Source organism: Hibiscus syriacus, unplaced genomic scaffold, assembly GCF_006381635.1.
Source record: "Hibiscus syriacus cultivar Baekdansim isolate YM2019G1 unplaced genomic scaffold, ASM638163v2 tig00110602_pilon, whole genome shotgun sequence".
In the NCBI taxonomy this organism is placed as follows: Eukaryota; Viridiplantae; Streptophyta; class Magnoliopsida; order Malvales; family Malvaceae; genus Hibiscus; species Hibiscus syriacus.
The window spans coordinates 1,687,595-1,707,019 of NW_024062798.1; the positions used below are offsets into that span (position 1 = coordinate 1,687,595).

Consider the following 19,425-nt stretch of genomic DNA (forward strand, 5'->3'; position numbering starts at 1 on the left):
TACGAAGTTTGATATTTTATGTTTGGGTTTTATCTGTTGCTTGTGTGTCCCTCTGTACATTTATTTTGATATTAATTTGGACATGTTTTAATTATAAACGAGGTTATAATCCGTGACGGATCCGCACTTTAGTGAGGGTGGATAAATACTCAATTTGAAATTTGATTTTTCTTCGACTAATTATATATTTTATGTTGTGAATATATATGTGTGGTCATCCTTACAAAAATTTAAATATGTTATCAGTTATAATATACCAGATGTGTTATTTAGGGTTTATAATTTACAACTACAAGTTTTAGAGATTAGGATTCAAATAAATATGTGTGCGAAATATTAATTTTTTTATTAAGTATGTCAAACATTATTGTTCATTATCGGTGCATGAAATAATAACAATTTAAATTGATATCTAAATTTGGCTTTATGGTTTAATATTGTTTAAATAAAATCGCTTATCTTAAGTACTAATATAGACAAAAAAAAGTAGCTTCTAATACTAATTCCAACCAACAAGTCAAATTCATGTATATAATTGAACCCAAAAAATAGATAGAAAATTAAACCTTATAATCAAGTTTAGATGCCTAATTGGATAAAACAAATTTATGTTTTAAATTGCATATTAAAGTTAAGTTTATATACTAAAATATATATCAAACCAAAAATTTAATATCATTGAAATCAATAATAGAATAAAATAATAATTTACTTAATGATAGAGTGACAAATTTACTAGAATAATGTTTTTAAATAAATTTATGAAGTCTCAAATTGTTGAAATGCATGATTGGTATGGTAATCATGGACGAAGCCCACAAATTTATTGCAAAAAAGTGTACCAAGTTGTTAACATCATTGTTATTGGGCTTTTGAAGCAATGCCTTAAACTATTGAGAAAGAACATTCATGCTTAACAAATCAAATGTTTTGAAATGTTTTAGATAGTATTTTACTGAATATGTTAACAAATTTGATAAAACGTCCAATAATAATATTTCCGATAAAAATAATAATATTTTAAGTAATTTTTTATCAAAAATGTTAAAAAAATAATAACATTGCCGGTAGTGCATTACCTTAACCATATATTAGACTGCCACACGTGAAACTTCCCCTCATCATTGTTTTGAAGTTGATTATCATCATTCAAAATGCACCCATGAGCGGAGTTACAAAATCCAATTAATTACTTAGACAAACAAATAGAAAGCAGTAAATTAGCTGCAAAGCCCAGCAATTTTCTTTTGAAGGGAAAAGAACATGAAAGAAGCATGATTAAGAGATGATTGTTATCTCTAAAGATTTCAGATTCGAGCACATCTGTAGGGGTGTTTGAGTTTTCGATGTCAATAGGAGCGTACACATAACTTCATATTAGAGGAGGTGAACTTATAAAAGTTTAGGAGAGGCGGAAACATATTTTTAGTAGAAAATATAAATAAAATATTTAAGATATATAAAATTTTAAAAATTTTAGGGGACGATCTCCCTCCTTTAAGTCCATCTCTAATCGTCAAAAAATTGAAAATTTTTCGAACATATATTTTACAATCACATCCTAAATTAATTATAAAAAACAATTTCACTTTTTTTTGGGTCACTTTTGAACCCGAAAAATAACATTTAATCAACTGCATCCTTCCTGTAAAACTCAGTTGTATGTTACTGCACATTGCATCAATTACTGAAAATAGCTGAACTCATCTCCCCCTTTGTAGCAGCCCCATATATTTTATAAATATGTATAATATTTATTAATGAATATTAATATTATCGATATATGCAATATTTAAACATAAAATTTTAAAAAATAACAACAAAATTTTCAATTATTAAAATTATTTAATTCACGATAGTATGACTTTTTATATAGCTTTTACAGCCTTTGTTGTATTAGCCTGATTTTTTCTAAAAAAGAAAAAGGAGTGTCGATTTCACACACGAGCGGCACCTAGTGATCCTCAGTTGACCGGCCCAAACCGTTCATTGCGCCAGCTAGGGTGGGGTGCGGGCAGTGATAGACCGAGGAGTGCTGAGGATTACAATCGTACATCTTTAAATTTTCAAATTCTCACTCAACTGTCCGTTTATTTTAACGGAGGAAATAAACATAAAAAGGTATCACAACGTTAAAAAAGCTCGTTAGTCGTCGCCGTCGAACCAAAACTGCCGGCAACCATTTACCGACGAAAACAGATCGGGGGAAAACAAAATGAAAACTAAACGCTCGATACAAGAGGGTCCAACAACAATAAATCGTCGATTTCTTCAAAATAATCGTCCACTTGATCATCCCCTAGAGAAATAGACGACGAAGATAAAGGCGATGAGTAGCACTCAAACTCTATAGATGTGCCGAGTAAAATGTCATCCAACACTTTACTTTCTGACAAAATCGTTGAACTATCGTTAAACAGTGACAATTCCGGAACCGGATCATTGAAGAACTCATCGAGGAAAGGGAAATCGAGAGGCAAATAATCTCCAAAATCACTGGTTGCCGGTTCTTGAACCTGCGGCGACGGCTTACTTTCTTCCTCTTGGAGCTCATGGCCCGGTCTCTCGGGTTCGACCGTTGTTTTTTCTTCGCTCGATTGAGTTTGGAAGTCGAAGACTGAAGTGGGAGACGAAAGATTGCGAGGTGAATCGTCTCCCGATTGGTACCCGGAAACCGATGGCTTGTCGATGTTTTCTGGTTTTCCGATATTATCTTCAGCCGGAGGGGTGATGAAGTTTGTTAAAGCGTTGGGACCTCGGAGCTTGATTGCTGCATTATCGTAAACCAAGGCAGCTTCTTCAGCAGTGTTGTAAGTACCCAACCACAGCCGTACGCGGCGAGCGGGGTCTCGAATCTCCGCCGCCCATTTTCCCCACGGCCGTTGTCGTACACCTCTGAACTTCCTCCCGTTCCCGTTCGATGAAGAAAGCTTGAGTGGTCTACGGTTGGGCTCCGAGACGGCGGCTTTCCTTTTCCGGGTATTACCGGGGACGGTAGTCTTGGAAGCGGCGGACTCGATGCTGATCTCGTTGATATATCGTTTCACTCTCTGCCGGCGACAATGGAAATCGGCTTCGTCGTCGCTGGAAGAGTCCGTTGCGTCGGGGTCCGTCACCGATACCCGAACAACCTTCGTGGACTTGGAAGAATGTTTTCTGAACATTTTCGTGAGGGTTTTGTGCTGGGTGTAAGTGATCGGAAATAGCAAATCTTGGTCCATTTCTTAGAATGTTTTTTGGTACCAATGGCGAGTAAAATGGAAGGAACAGCGAAGAAGAAGCTCAGATGAAAAACACAAAGGCTGAATCAGAAATCTGCAAAAAGGGAATCAAAGCATGCAGAAAAACAGTAAAAAAATTGTTGCAAAAAGTTTTATCTTTTGGAGAAGAAGAGACTTCAAACTGAAACATCTAAGAGGTAGAGAAGGAAAGGCTATGTGGTATTTAAAACAAAAACAACTAAACCATTGTCAACGAAGAGTAAATGTTCACATCCAAAAAGTTTACTACACTGAACTGTTAGTCACTTTTATTAAGTCGGTAAAAGTGTGATTACTGATTAGACAAAAGCAAAACACCTTTGACCGATGAAAACTCCAAAGTCGTCTATTAAACCACAACGGTTCTCCTTTTTATCTGGCCCTTTTGTTCAAAATCAAATGACTTTGGGTTGTTCATGTTATTTTTCTTGATCTATATTCTCTATGATCTTTATTAATGTACTGGAAAAACATATATTATTGTGTGGCTGCGGTTTCTGGTGTTAGAATTTTGATGCCGAAGATGATTCGATTGATGGAGTTGGCTGCGATGCTGTGCAGGTGAAAAGACAACAAAATTTGAAAGAAAAGTCGATTGTTTTTCTTTGCGGTGCCCATCTGTTTCCCTAAATATAAGTTTGCTGACAATTCAAAGGAAAACGTCGAAGGATTTAACAAATGTGTGGCCAACGTTGCAACAAAACAGAACGTCTTATCATTTGTATTCATGATTGTTAAAATCACTCCGTCTTTCACATTATTTTATAATGGCTAAAATGTACAAAAGGTGTCTAATATATGTATTTTTTAGTTTCGTGTCTAATATTTATTTTATTTCACTTTGGTGACTAACGTTTTATTTCGTTAATCATTTAAGTGTCGGGCCGTCAACATCATTAATTTCTCCATTAAGTGACACGTATCATAATCTTGTAATTTTAAAAATTATATTTAAATTTAAAATTATAATTATAAACATATATTTTTTAAAAAAATATAAATTTTGAAATAAACCCAAAACTTTGAAAACCTTCATTTCAACCCCTAAACACATGTCGACTATTGCCTTTTGCCATCGACGAAGCTCCACCCAACCTCCCCTCCCCTCGGCGACCAAAACTCCCATGAAATCGTGATCGATCGACGACCAATCGATGACGAATTAACGTTTTATACCACGCAAACCCTATGATGAAAATCGCGATCCTGATGATCGATCAGTCACGATTTCATGGAGCTTTTTGTGGCCGAGATGAGGGGAGGTCTGGTGGAGCTTCGTCGATGGCAAAAGATGTCGGTCGATGTGGGTTTAGGGGGTTTTCAAAGTTTTGAGTTTATTTCAAAATTTGTTTTTCTTTTTAAAAAATATGTTTATAATTATAATTTTAAATTTTAAATAAATTTTTTAGAATTACTAGGGTGTGACACGTGTCACTTAACATCCAAACTTAACGGTGGATCACAACTTAACCCATTTTGAGTAACGGAATGAAACGTTAGACACCAAACTGGAACAGAATAAACGTTAGGCACTAAACTGAAAAATAGGCATAGGTTGTACACGTTTTGTATATTTAAGCCTTTTATAATCTCAGTTTGAATTATAAATTATTTTTATTAATATGGGTGAGTACAAAATACTATATGTTCAAAGATAACTCTCAATTATTTGACATTGAACTCTTACACCCCTGACATTCCTAGTGCTCGAACCCGAGACATCAAGGAACGACAACAATTCTTTTACCACTAAGATTGTAACACCCCCAACTCGTATCCGACCCGGATCTGAGTCCGAGGTGTCACATTGACTTTTCAAAACTTATATTTGTATACCAATATGAAAATTCCACTTTTATTCAATAAAAGTTCATAATTCATATCATTAAAATAAAAGTATCTTCAAAATTGATCAGAGCGTATATAATTCAAAACATTAATTACATGCCAACTATTTCCAATAACCAAATACAAATAATTCTAAACTTTTTTCTGATCTGATCATAGGAAAGGAGAGGTTGACCTGCCTTGCCTTGACTATCCCTGCTTCGCTTCTCTATTTGCTTCTAGAAACCTACGTGTGAAACACTAACACGTTAAGTCAATGACTTAGTGAGGCATATAAAACGTATAAGGTAACTATAACTCTTAACAATTAATGCATACTTCATACTATCAAATTATAAAACCTCATATACACATTCATGTAACAAATACATACATACAACTATATCATCGTATCATATAGTATTGTGTACTGTTTCATGTTCATATAATCATTTATTTTACTTTACTCAACTTATATCACATTCTCTTGTTATCCTTTAACTCATTCCCTTTTTCATAATTCTTAGTCATATAATATTTATACCATAGTCATCTATCTTATTTCTTATTTCCATTTACTTCTATTTATCATATAACTCATAGACTCTTGTTACATATTCTATATCATATCCTTGTGTACTAATTCTTTATATTCTATTAGTTCATTTTTCACACAATTTGTCATATAAACATATTATTATAACCTATCAAAAATTTTAATTTTTATAATGTTCTCATATGATTTCATTTCCTAGATCTTTGTACTATGTTTTATATCACTTAAGAGTTGAACTAGTTTTAAATCATCATTTCCTTGAAACATATGGAATTTTCTATACGACTTATTTCTATACATATTTCCTATTTGATGTACTATTTATTTATCTCCATTAATTTATCTAAATTCTCATTTTCAAGTATAATTCTATTATCCTAGTTCATCTACAAAGTATATTCTCACTAGACAATCATAACTATTCTATTCATATAATCCTATAATCCATCATTTTATTACATATACCTATACTTATGGAATTCATAACATTTCTCATGTAATTACTTGAAACATATCATATAAGTTCATTATAATCTCTTACATTTCAACATATCAAACAAACATAATTTTTAACATAGATAATAACATATGCAATACATACAACCATTACACTCATATTCAAACACACAATTACATAACAATTATATCAAATTTATTTCTATTATCTCTTTATTAGCCCATGTACATTACTGAGAACTTAAGGTATGTGAGTACTGTGAGGTTGTGCACTATGTTGTCACCATAGTTCGTATAAATGCACCGAAGTGCCACGTAGAATTGCACCAAAGTGCCACGTAGAATTGCACTGTAGTGCCATATAATATGTCCCTAAGGACCACGTAGAAAATTCCTTAAGAATCATATATATATGCTAAGGACCAAATATGTGTCTCAAAAGACCTCATACATGTTCCAAAGAATACATATATGTCTCGAATGACCGCGTAGACCCTCTACTCTTGGCATACCAAATATACCTATAGCTCTCACCTCATATAACATGGGCATTATTTCTTAACATTTAATATCTTCACATGTTCATATCACATATGCATATAATTTCATGTCATATTCTCATATGGTTACATAGATCGTATAACATTTTCGTGTGATCTCATAGTTTATCATTTGTTCTCTTATGGTTACATATATCATATAACATATATATATATATATATATATATATATATTCACACATCATATGCACATGTTCATATCATTCCTTATGTCCATGTCATATAACTTATATAATCATGCAAATCACTTATACCAGTTCATCGTACCTATCACACTATCATATATTCATATAAATCATGTAACATATACAATAACATATTACTCATACACCCATAACAAACACGTAATCAAGTTCATGAATTCATGCATAATAATATCAGAAATAGACTTGTCGCAAGTCTTATTTCTATTAAACATCATATAATATCTAATATGCACTCACCTGGCCTCACTAGTCAATTCGATCTCTTATCTTTCCCTTGATCGATTCTACTGGGCAATTGTTTTGAAACTTGTTTAGGCTCTGAATCTACATAAATATAATTTTCAAAATGATTATCAGATGCCTAAACCTTGTAATTAACTTTTAATAGCTTAAACAAATTTAAGGAATTAATGTTTCATTTTTCCTTTAGGGGGTATCGATACCCTATTGGGGGTATCAGTAACCTCATAACATTCTGTAATTTTTCGTTCAAGGGGGTATCGGTACCCATCTGGGGGTATTGGTACCCCTATGATATTTTGAAATTTTCTCGTTTGAGAGGGTATCGGTACCTGTTGAATGGGTACCGATACCCCTTGCCCAGAATTCACATTTTAAGCTCGAAAATCATACTAAACTCACTTAATTCTTCTTATATAATCTCATTTTAACCCTTTAAACTTAACTACACTTAGCCTAGCCCACTTATATCTTTTGAACTCAACTTAGTATCCCATATTTCATCTTAAATTTGGAAACCAAGAATCTTACCAATTTCTCAACGTGTTCTAAATTCGTTTCTAACACTTTGAATTTCTTATTTTGACTGATGACAAGTCAAATTTGACTTCCAACTTCAATTACTAACTCTTTTCCAAGATTTCAATTTGAAACCTCTTATTTTCAATCTCTCATAACTTGATAATCTTTGAGTTTTAATCCATCTTAAGCTTTCCTTAGTATTTTCTATCACTCTAACAATCAAAACCAACTTTAAAACGAAAGAATTAATCAACTTGAAACCAACTTACCTTTGCCATGGAGCTTACGTGAAGAGAAGAGGAAGAATATAAAACAAGCTCCAGAATTTTCTTTCCTTTCTCTCTATTACCACGTGCTGCTCTCCTATATAAAGAGAGAAATAAAATCATTTCTTAGAAAAGACCATTTTACCCTTGTTACTTTCAAACTTTGTTATTAAATCCAACATCAATACTTTTCATTTAAGTCCCTAAACTTTGTCTTTTCTGAGACTGGTCACTAAATTTTAGAATCTTTCAATTTAGTCACTAACCCCGATTTTAGGATATTACAAAGGTCGCTCGGTTTGTGCTTAAATTATAAATTAGATATAAAAATTTGGGTAAACTAAACTAGATACCACCGAACACTAGGCGTTGTAACGCTTATGCCATTGAACTTTCAATTTTGTCAATTATAACATTGAAATTTGATTTCTGTTTCTATTATGCCATTGGGCTGTTAAACCATTAACAATCGATTCAAAACGATATCATTTCAGTGAGGTGTCTACGTCGGTAGTCTTCATCGTGTCGTTAACAATTTAACAATTTATGATTGAATTGAAAATCGAAATTCGATACCATAATTGACAAAACTAAAAATTTCATATTATAAATGCTATGACATTTAAAGTTCTTGATATTTGATGCAGTTTATCCCAAATAAGTACATAGGATTATCTTACGGTTCAAAGTGGCGAAAAACACGCTCCTCTCGTCCACCCTGCTGCAGCGCGTGTCCTGTCCGTTGCTTATTTCGCAGCTATTTTTCATTAGTTCTCACTTTTCGCTGGTAGACTCCACTGAAATTGAAAATTGAAAATAAAATTAAAATTGAGATTCTCATCTTAGGATTAGGACGTAACTCTGTTTTATAATCATAAATATCATTCTTAGAAAATATTAAAAATAATTTTTTTTATTATATTACAAATTAGAAGATAGGATTCGAATCCTAATTTCATTATATTACACGTCATTAATTATTTTATACACCGAGCTCTTTTTATCATTTGATTTATTGAATTACGGGAAATTTTAAACTAAAAAAATTAAAAAATAAAATAAAAATATATAGTACGAATCCTTCAATTTTTTATTCTTTTACATAAATTCTACTTAGTCTTTTTATAGGTCATCGTAAAAGTTTATTTTAATTTATGTGAAAGTTTATGATCTACTAACAATCAATTGATATAGTTGAATGATGCATTAGATTCTTTAAACAAAGTTAGGGGTTCAAATCCTGAAAGTACTCGATCTAGATTAATCGATCAATATATCGAATACTAATGGTTATACAAAAAAAATTATGATCTGAATTATATTTAATTCGGCCTAAATGTTGTAATATAATATGTTTGGTAAATAAATAAAATTGAGAAGTAAAAAAAATAAAGATCAATGGTTGATGTAGAGGTTACATATCCCTCCGCTACATGTGATTTTTATCTTTTAAAATTTTATACATAAATTTATTATGTTTATATATTTTTCAATCTCATTTTTTACCGGTAGACATTGATCAGTCATGAAAAGTGAAACGATAATAACTTGTTATAAATAAAAACAATTTTATTATCAATTTTTTTTAAAAAAAATTTCGTACTAAATGAATAAATCAGTAAAAATAATGGCGACTGCCTTAACTTCCATAATAATAGCAAAAATGCATGGATCATATGGCGATGCTGAGTGTTGACCACCTATATTTAAGTATGTCAGCTGGTCCAACTTCCAACCAAGAAATAAACATGTCTCTCATTTCAAATTTGTTTTCTTATTCTTTTGTACTTGTGAGGCTACTCGTGTTATCGGAATTTTCTTTCTAATATAAACGTCATTTTTAAATTATAAATATTTAATTTATTGATCGAATAATCTAAACTAAGTATTATAAAAATTCATTAAAAGGGTAATTTTATCAATTGATTCTAGTTTCCTTGTATTACTGTTTTTATTTAAATGACCTAAGAAATTATTTAACTATTTAATGCATGCATATTGAATGTACGTAATAACAAATATCAAAAGGAATTAATATTATTTTATTGTAGTGAATGGATTTAAGTCCACACTCAAATGTCATATATACTGAATGCATTTTTTTTTTACATTTTTCTCTTGTCATTAGACACACATAGATGTTATGTTTAACAATTAAAATTAGTCAAAAGAACGCATTGAAATGTCTTAGCAGTTAAAAATAAGTATTATTCTCCTTTGAGGTTATAGGTTCTGGTAGTACGTCTACAAGGCGTGTGTTGTCAATGATAGTTTATCTGTTGCAAGAAAAAATATCAAGGTAGTATTTGTCAAAGAATTTAGTTGTTCAATAGACTATTAAATTTATTAAAGTTGATAGTCATAATATTTGTTTAATTATAATCTTCTTTAAGGTTGTCATTAGTACATTCAATCACTAACAAGTAACAAAAACCTTAATAACAATGTGCAAAACTTAGTTTTACACTTAATTTAAGAAAAACACTTTTTGTTTTACTTTTTGGTTATTTTATATGCATAATCTTTTAACCTTTCAAAAATAAATAAATAAATAAATAAATAATATTTTTAATGGTTTCGGGTGATTATAAGGTAGTATTTATTCAAAATCTTTCTTAGTTATTGAAAATACAGGCCCTGTAAATACAATTGTTTGAACCAAAAACATAATATTCTTTTATTAATAGTTTGGGAGTGATTACAATATAATATTTGTTTATAATATTTCTTAGCCATTAAACAACATACATACACCCTGCAGACTCAGCTTTTCGAACCTAAGACCTCTAAGGAGAACAACTTCTTTTAACCATTGAGGTCACTCAATAATAATATTCATTTTTACTATTGAGATCGCTTGATGAGTTCAATAAATAAATAAATAAATAAATTATATACTAAAAGAAATATTTTTTTTATAAACTGTAGTAATTACTATTAATACCTATTTAATAATATAAAAACTACATATTGAGTATATAATCCAAGTAATGTATCCGAAATGAAGGGGCCAACCTGTAAGAGGAAACGTTAATGGCTCCCATGAGAGACCAATTTCTTATTTTCAGGAAAATGATCAAAGCTTTATGAATAATATTATCTATATAAAGATAATCGAACTATATAAATATATATATTCTGCAAAGCCAATTAGAGTGCAGAGTGTAGAGAATATGCATCAGCAATTATTTAAGGTATGATTAACACTAAATATCTTTGCTACGACTCAGCTTTTACGTACTTTTTCCCGACTCGCACAACTTCATTTCTTTCATTTCTCGACACCCAAGTTTTCCTCGTAATAAATAAACTATTTTTGTCAAAGAGTGTATCAGTATTTAATCTCTAATAATACATTTAAATAATTTAATAAATATGTTCATATTATAACGTTTAAAAGCAATGATGGGAATAATTTATGTATATATTTAAATATGAACTTTCTTTAATTATTGAATACAATTGACGAGTTCATCATATAGATTACAATACTTAGAAATAAAGGTAGGATCTATCTCTATTTCATTTAAAATTTTTAGTTTTACATCTTTTTAATATAGTTGAATAATGAAAAATAGACGACTGAAATTATTTTCTTATTTTTCTTTCAAGTGAATATATTCTTATTTTTTATTGTTAATCTTAACTATCATTTTCTATTGTTAATCTTAACTATCTCTTTTCACTCATTCAATAATTCTATAAAGATATAAAACTAAAAATTTATAATGTAAGAACAAATCGTACTTCATTCAATTCAAGACATAAAAAATTGGTGGTTAAGAAAGTCAACACTACTACTAGGGTTTCACAAAACCCTAGTGATAACTCAATAAACGACATCGCCCCGCCGGCGGATCCACCCCTTCCGCCGCTAGACATTCCACCTGATATTGTGTTTGATCCAGATGCAACGAGGGTGATTACAATAGAACTGTCCACAAATTTGGAAAGGACTGGGTCTCCTATTGAGGATGATCACACTTTGAAGAAATGCAGAAGCGAGGAGGAACTGACCTAAGAAGGTTTAAATGCGAATGGGATGGATGTTATAATGGCAGATGATACCGGTTTTCAAGTGGGAAAAGAGAAGGAAAGGAAGCGACCAGTAAGTCCTACACTGGTGTGGTGATGAGGCTGCCATCGCATACGATGGTTGTAGAAACGGTGCCTTGCATGGATGATGTGGTCTTAGAGGAAGGTGATGTGGTTGTGGATAAGAGTGGACAGATTTGTTGAGTTACTTTTTTCAAACGGTTGCATGACCGTATAGATCACAGTATGCGTCGATCGATTATCGTTCGATACTTGGGCGAAGAATTGGCTACAAGGCTCTATTGGACAGAATCAATATGTTGTGGAAACCTATTAGGAGGTTCCAGGTGGTTTATCTTAATAGTGATTACTATGTAGTTATGTTTGAGAATGAAGAGGATTATACCTATGTTCTGACCAGCGGCCCTGTTGGATCATAAACTTGATCCATTATGGGAGCCTAAACCCAAACTAAGTTGATGTCATTGTTTACATCAATTAGGTGAAGATGTCATTGCTTACATCAATTTAGTTAGGTGAGAGTTAGGTATGTCTCATTTTTTAATGGTTTAAATTATTTTATTTGTGTGGTGTAAGATTGTTCTTAAGTAGTATAAATACCCATCCCCATTTTAGTTTAAGCATCAAGAAAAATTAAGAGCTTCTAAGTGAGTGAAGAAACAAAGTCTTATAAGAGTGAGTTGTAGTTCTTGATTTTGAGTGAGAGTGCTCTTGTAATATTTGTTTGAGTTTCAATAAAAATTGTTTGTGTGAATATTTTATTTCCAACAAAGTGGCATCAGAGCGACTTGGAAAGATCGAAGGTCTCAACAAGAGGAATTTGTCGCCGCCAGAATCTTGCCAATCTGAGTTCTGACGCGCTGCCACGCACCGCCGAAAGACTGTTGCTAGAAAATCAAGTTAACTCACTGAGTTGAGCCTAGTCAGCCGAGTTGGAGCCCCTTGACCGAGTTGTCCAAGTCCCTTCCAAGGTTTTTCGACGTTCCGGATTCATCCGTGCAATCGGATTTTGCAAATTCTCATTATATTGAGAGAAATGGCAAATGGTATGTCACCATTCCAAGTTCCGACACTCAACAACAATAACTACGACAATCAAAATGAAGGCACTTCTTGGATCATAAGATGTGTGAGAGATCATAGAGAAAGACTATACAAGCCTGCGGATGATGATGCTTTTACTACTCTTACACCAGATCAAAAGATAACTTTGAAGGATTCAAGAAAGAGAGACAAGAAGGCTATCTACCTCATCTATCAAGCATTAGATGATTATGGCTTTGAAAAGATTTCGAGTACAAGCTCTAGCAAGGAAGCGTGGGAGAAGTTGCAAACCTACAAATGATCCAATCAAGTGAAGAATGTCTGTCTCCAAACATTAAGAGGTGAATTCGAATCTTTACACATGAAAGAATATGAGTCTATTTTAGATTATTTCTCAAGAGTAGTAGTTGTTTCTAATCAATTAAAAAGAAATGGTGAAAAGTTAGAAGATGTGATGATAATAGAGAAGATACTTTGTTCGTTAGATCCCAAATTTGAGCACATATTCGTGACGATTGAAGAAACTAAAGACTTGGAAGAAATGACGATCGACCAACTCCAAGGATCATTGCAAACATACGAAGAGAAGCATAAGGAGAAGCATAAGAAGAAGCATGAGTTTACTGAGAAACTCCTTAAGCTGCAACTCAAGGATATGCATGAAAGTCAACGCAATGATAGAAACCAACATGGCCTAGGCAGAGGTAAAGGCCATGGATGAGGTGGAAGTTGCGGTACGAGGCAAGAATTACAACAATAACAATTCCAACAACAACTATAAGAAAGGAGAAAGCTCAACACGAGACCGTGGAAGAATCAATCCGAACTCAAAGTATGACAAATCTCAAGTTCGATGTTATAATTGTCAGAAGTTTGGGCATTATGCTTCAGAATGTAGAGCTCCCAACAACAAAATTGAGGAGAATGCTAACTATGTGGAGGAAAAGACAGATGGCAAAGAAACTCTTCTTCTAGCACGAAAGGAAACTGATGGTGGCCAAGAAAATTCCTGGTATATTGACAGTGGAGCAAGCAATCACATGTGTGGAAGGAAAGATATGTTCGTGGAGCTAGACGAGTCAATAAGCGGAAATGTTTTATTTGGAGATGATTTCACAGTAGCAGTGAAAGAGAGAGGTAATATTCTTATCCGTTTGAAAGATGATAGACATCAATTTATTTCAAATGTCTACTATATGCCCAATATGAAAAGTAACATCTTAAGTTTAGGGAAACTGGTAGAGAAAGGCTATGATATTCATATGAACAATTATAATCTTTCTATAAAAGATGATAAGAATAACTTCATTGCTAAAGTACAGATGTCAAAGAATATAATGTTCTTGATCAACATACAAAATAATGTTGCAAAGTGCCTGAAAGCTTGCTATAAAGATGCATCATGGCTTTGGCATCTTCGATTTGGGTATCTCAATTTTGGAGGTCTACAGCTCCTATCTAAGAAGGAGATGGTGAAAGGACTACCTCACATTAATCATCCTGACCAGCTTTGTGAATGGTGTCTAGTCATGAAATAATTCAGGAAAAACTTTCCAAAGGAGTCAGAGACAAGAGCCAAAAAGCCACTTGAGCTCATCTATACCGATGTGTGTGGACCAATCAAGCCAAGCTCTCTCGGTAACAATAACTATTTTCTTCTATTCATTGATGATTTTTCAAGAAAAACCTGGGTATATTTCTTGAAACAGAAGTTAGAAGTTTTTGAATTCTTCAAGAAGTTCAAAGTAATAGTGGAGAGAGAAAGCGGTAGAAAGATTAAAGCCATTAGATTCGACCGAGGTGGAGAATTTACTTCCAGGGAGTTTCAAGAGTTATGTGAAGCAAATAGAATTCGTCGACCAATGACAATTCCTAGATCCCCCCAGAAAAATGGTGTGGCAGAAAGAAAGAACAGAACAATCCTTAACATGACACGAAGCATGCTCAAAAGCAAGAAACTACCCAAGGAATTTTGGGCGGAAGCAGTAACGTGTACAGTCTACTTAACAAACTGATATCCAACAAGAAGTGTATGGGGAAAGACACCGCAAGAGGCATGAAGTGGAAGAAAGCCTGACATTTCCCACTTGAGAATCTTTGGAAGTATAGCCCATGTTCACGTACCAGACGAGAGAATAACGAAGCTTGATGATAAAAGCGAGAGTTTTATCTTTATCGGCTATGATGCTAATTTGAAGGGATACAAGCTGTATAATCTAGACAATAAGAAGATTGTGATTAGTTGAGATGTGGTCTTCAACGAAGAAGGAGAATGGGATTTTAACTCTCATATAGATGACTTCAATTTCTTTCCTCAGTTTGAAGAAGATGAGCATACAATGAGAGAACAACTATGTGAACCTCAACAAGAGCTTGAAACTCCACCCATTTCACCAACATCAACCACTCAAGGAGACTCATTACCTTCGTCATTGTCAAGTGGGAGTCAAAGTGAAAGAGTTGTGCAACGTACAAGAAGCCTTAAAGATCTCTATGAGGCAACTGAATGATAAGATAATCTTACATTATTTTGTTTGTTTGTCGATTGTGAACCAGTAAGCTTTCAAGAAGCAATACAAGAAAAGAAATGGAGAGATGCGATGGATGAAGAAATCAAGGCCATCGAGAAGAATGACACATGAGAACTTACCTCACTTCCCAAAGGACATAAGGTGATAGGTGTCAAATGGGTGTACAAAACAAAGCAAAACGCCAAAGGAGTGATTGAAAGGCACAAGGTGAAACTAGTTACTAAAGGCTATAGTCAAAAGGCTGGAATTGACTATGATAAGGTGTTTGCTCCTGTTGCGCTATTGGAGACTATCAGACTAATCATTTCTTTGGCAGCTCAAAACAAGTGGAAGATACAACATATGGATGTAAAGTCTGCCTTCCTAAATGGAGTTCTTGAAGAGGAAGTTTACATTCAGCAACCATCAGGCTACGAAGTCAAAGGGCACGAAGACAAGGTGTTAAAGTTGAAGAAGGCTCTTTACGGGTTAAAACAAGCACCAAGGGCTTGGAATAGTCGAATCGACAAGTATTTCTAATAGAATGACTTCAAAAAATGTCCCTATGAGTACGCTCTATATATCAAGATCAAAGATGGAGATATTTTGATCGCGTGCCTCTACATGGATGATTTGATCTTCACTGAAAGCAATCCAAGCATGTTTAATGAATTCAAGGATGTGATGATGAAGGAATTTGAGATGGCAGACATGGGGCTCATGGCGTTCTACCTTGGCATTGAAGTTAAGCCACAAAATGATGGAATTTTCATTTCACAAGAAAGCTATGCAAAGGGGATACTGAAGAAGTTCAAGATGGATAACTGCAAGCCAATAAGCACACCGACAGAATACGGGATCAAGATGTCCAAACATGAAGAAGGCGAAAGTATATATCCAACATTCTTCAAAAGTTTGGTGGGAAGTCTACGCTATCTAACTTGCACGAGGCCCGATATTCTTCATGCAGTTGGATTGGTTAGTCGTTACATGGAATCTCCAACAACCACCTATCTTAAAGCCGCAAAGAGAATTCTTTGCTATCTGAAAGGTACAATTGACTTTGGCTTGTTCTATTCAGTTTCTAATGATTACAAGCTTGTTGGATATAGCGACAGTGATTGGGGTGGAGACAGAGATAATCGAATGAGCACTACTGGATTCGTATTTTTCATGGGAGATATTGCTTTCATATGGATGTCAAAGAAACAACCGATTGTCACATTATCCACTTGTGAAGTAGAATATGTTGTTGTTACCTCATGCGTTTGTCATGCAATTTGGCTTAAAAATCTATTGAAGGTGATAGGTTTGATACAAGAAGAGCCTACCAAGGTTTGTGTTGACAATAAGTCAGCCATTGCCTTAGCAAAGAATCCAGTATTCCATGATCGAAGCAAGCACATCGATATTCGCTACCACTACATAAGGGAGTGTGTTGCAAGAAACGATGTGGAAGTTGAATACGTGAAGTCACAAGATCAAGTTGCCGATATTTTTACCAAGCCACTTACATGCGAAGACTTCATAAAATTAAGAAACTTACTAGGGGTCACAAGATCAAGTTTAAGGGGGTGTTGGATCATAAACTTGATCCATTATGGGAGCCTAAACCCAAACCCAGACTAAGTTGATGTCATTGCTTACATCAATTAGGTGAAGATGTCATTTTTTACATCAATTTAGTTAGGTGAGAGTTAGGTATGTCTCATTTTTTAATGGTTTAAATTATTTTATTTGTGTGGTGTAGGATTGTTCTTAAGTAGTATAAATACCCCTCCCCATTTTAGTTTAAGCATCAAGAAAAATTAAGAGCTTCTAAGTGAGTGAAGAAGCAAAGTCTTATAAGAGTGAGTTGTAGTTCTTGGTTTTGAGTGAGAGTGCTCTTGTAATATTTGTTTGAGTTTCAATAAAAGTTATTTGTGTGAGTGTTTTATTTTCAACAGGCCCTTGGACAGTTTATAGGTGCTATTTGACAATGCAACCGTAGAGTATGACTTTTTCGACGACGAAAAGGTTTCTTTCACATGTAATCGTTTGGGTGAGAATTTCTAAACTGTTGTATCGGTAATACTTGAAAGTTTTATTAAGATGTATTGCAGATGTTATTGGAAAGGAGGTCAAGATAGATAGATTAAATAGTAGTACCTGTGAAACATATGAGCACTTGTTGGGGACATGTCGTTTGACATTGGCGGCCTTTATCCGCAATGAGAATACCGCTAAGGAGGGTCAGAATGTACTAGTGAAAAACTCTGAATTGAAATCCATTTATGGGCATGGATGATAACTTATAGTCGAAAGCGACAGGTTCATCGAGTGGTTGATAATAATAGTAAGAGTAAACAAGTGGAAAGTAATCCATCTGGGTCTCGATTTTAAATCCTTGTTAGTGCAGATAAGGAAGGGAAGAATGGAGGCGATCAAAGTTCTGCTAAGGGACAATAGAATGCTGTGGCAAGTCTGCATGAGAATAGTCTGAGTGTGAATGTATCAACGTAGAAGGTGTTTTGTAAACAAGCTGGCAAGAGTAATACCACAACAAGTATGCATGGGAAAGCGAAATCGTGTGATAATGAGGGTCGTAATAAGGAGAATATGTCGATGGATGTACCTTCTATTCTATTTCCAGACACCACCAGAGACCCTATTATTGATAATCATATTATTTCGGTTGGAAATGGGAAATATTCAACTGTGTCTTTCGTGAAGGAAAAAGGAAAAAAAACAAGGGGTAAAGTTGCGCATCAGTCCAGTAAAAAGGGAAGAAATTTGAAGGTGAGAGTGGGGGTGAATCGCAAAGGGCTCAAGCTGAAGAAGGCTATTGACCCACGTGCTCCTCTTCAACCATTGCTAGCTTATTGGTTTCAGTCCCTTGACAAACAATTTGGCCATACTGTTTGAATACAAGAATCAAATGGAGCTTCTTAATCAAATCTGACAGGTGGTTCTTCTGTTATTTTGTCTCATAATATGGATATGATTGTGGAAAATATAGCTAGATTGCCTAATCCAGAGACATCGACTAATATACAAAATCAAGATGGTTCGACCATCTCGTTGACTCAGTAAGGGTTCTTGCCTTGTCTTTTTGTAGACACACTTTTTTTGACCTATTATACTTATATATAATATATATATATTATTATCATTATTGTTATTAAACTAACGTTTTTTATTTTGTGCAGCCCAAGGCCCATTACAAAACAACAAGCCCGTTTACAAAGTAAAATCATTAGCCAAAACACAAGTGGAGATCTGCGACTTGGATCCACTGGAGTCACTGACCCGAACAAACCCCAAGGTAACCTAAATCAACTAAGATTTAAAACCCTATCTTCTCACTTCTCTCCATAAGCGCCGCAACAGCCATACGCGCAAAAAAATCCTCCCCAGCCGCAACCATTCGGTCAACAAGGCCCCCAATTTTCTCAGCGACGTGTACTCGTGGGACACAACAACAACCAACAAACAAGAGTTACAGTTCACATAAGACTCAAAAAAATCGGAATTAAAAATAGGTTTTTTAGACTATAAATAAGCATGTAAATCAGAAAGAAGAGGAGACAAGAAATCACAAAAGAAAATAGGCAAGAACTTGTAATTTACGAATGAAAGAGCAATAAGAGAAGGTATTTTTTTACCTTGATCCGCTGCCATCTTTGTTTACACGTGGTCTTTATTTTTTTTCTTTTTTCTGGTTCGAACGAAAAGCCGATGAAAAAGGGGAAGTTTTTCGAAAGTTCTCTCCTAGATATAGTCTCCCCCGAGGCATTTTTGAAAAAACCAAGTTGATTTTCGAAAGGAGGGGCAAAAAGCTTTTTAAAAATGAATTTCTTTTGTTGGTCGGTGCCGATCAACTACGGCCAGCAAGGCGACGATCCACCGAAACTTGGGTTTGGGGGTGTCGTGTTCTTCATGA

General features: G+C 33.9%; 1 protein-coding gene and 1 long non-coding RNA gene across 2 annotated transcripts; one reads left to right on the forward strand and one right to left on the reverse strand.

The window, feature by feature from the left end:
* Positions 1–2,077: 2,077 nt before the first annotated feature.
* LOC120135074 (ethylene-responsive transcription factor CRF4-like) lies at positions 2,078–3,261 on the reverse strand. The gene has a single exon (XM_039151435.1). The coding sequence runs from the start codon at positions 3,219–3,221 to the stop codon at positions 2,223–2,225; it is 999 nt and encodes a 332-aa protein (XP_039007366.1). The 5' UTR covers positions 3,222–3,261; the 3' UTR covers positions 2,078–2,222.
* A 15,201-nt stretch (positions 3,262–18,462) lies between these two features.
* LOC120135092 lies at positions 18,463–19,152 on the forward strand. Its single transcript, XR_005517225.1, has 2 exons — positions 18,463–18,571; positions 18,692–19,152. It is a non-coding gene; the product is annotated as an uncharacterized LOC120135092 (long non-coding RNA).
* The last annotated feature ends 273 nt before the right edge of the window (positions 19,153–19,425 follow it).

Coding starts and splice junctions, on each gene's coding strand:
- LOC120135074 (XM_039151435.1), bottom strand. CDS start 3,221: ATGGACCAAGATTTGCTATTTCCGATCACTTACACCCAGCACAAAACC.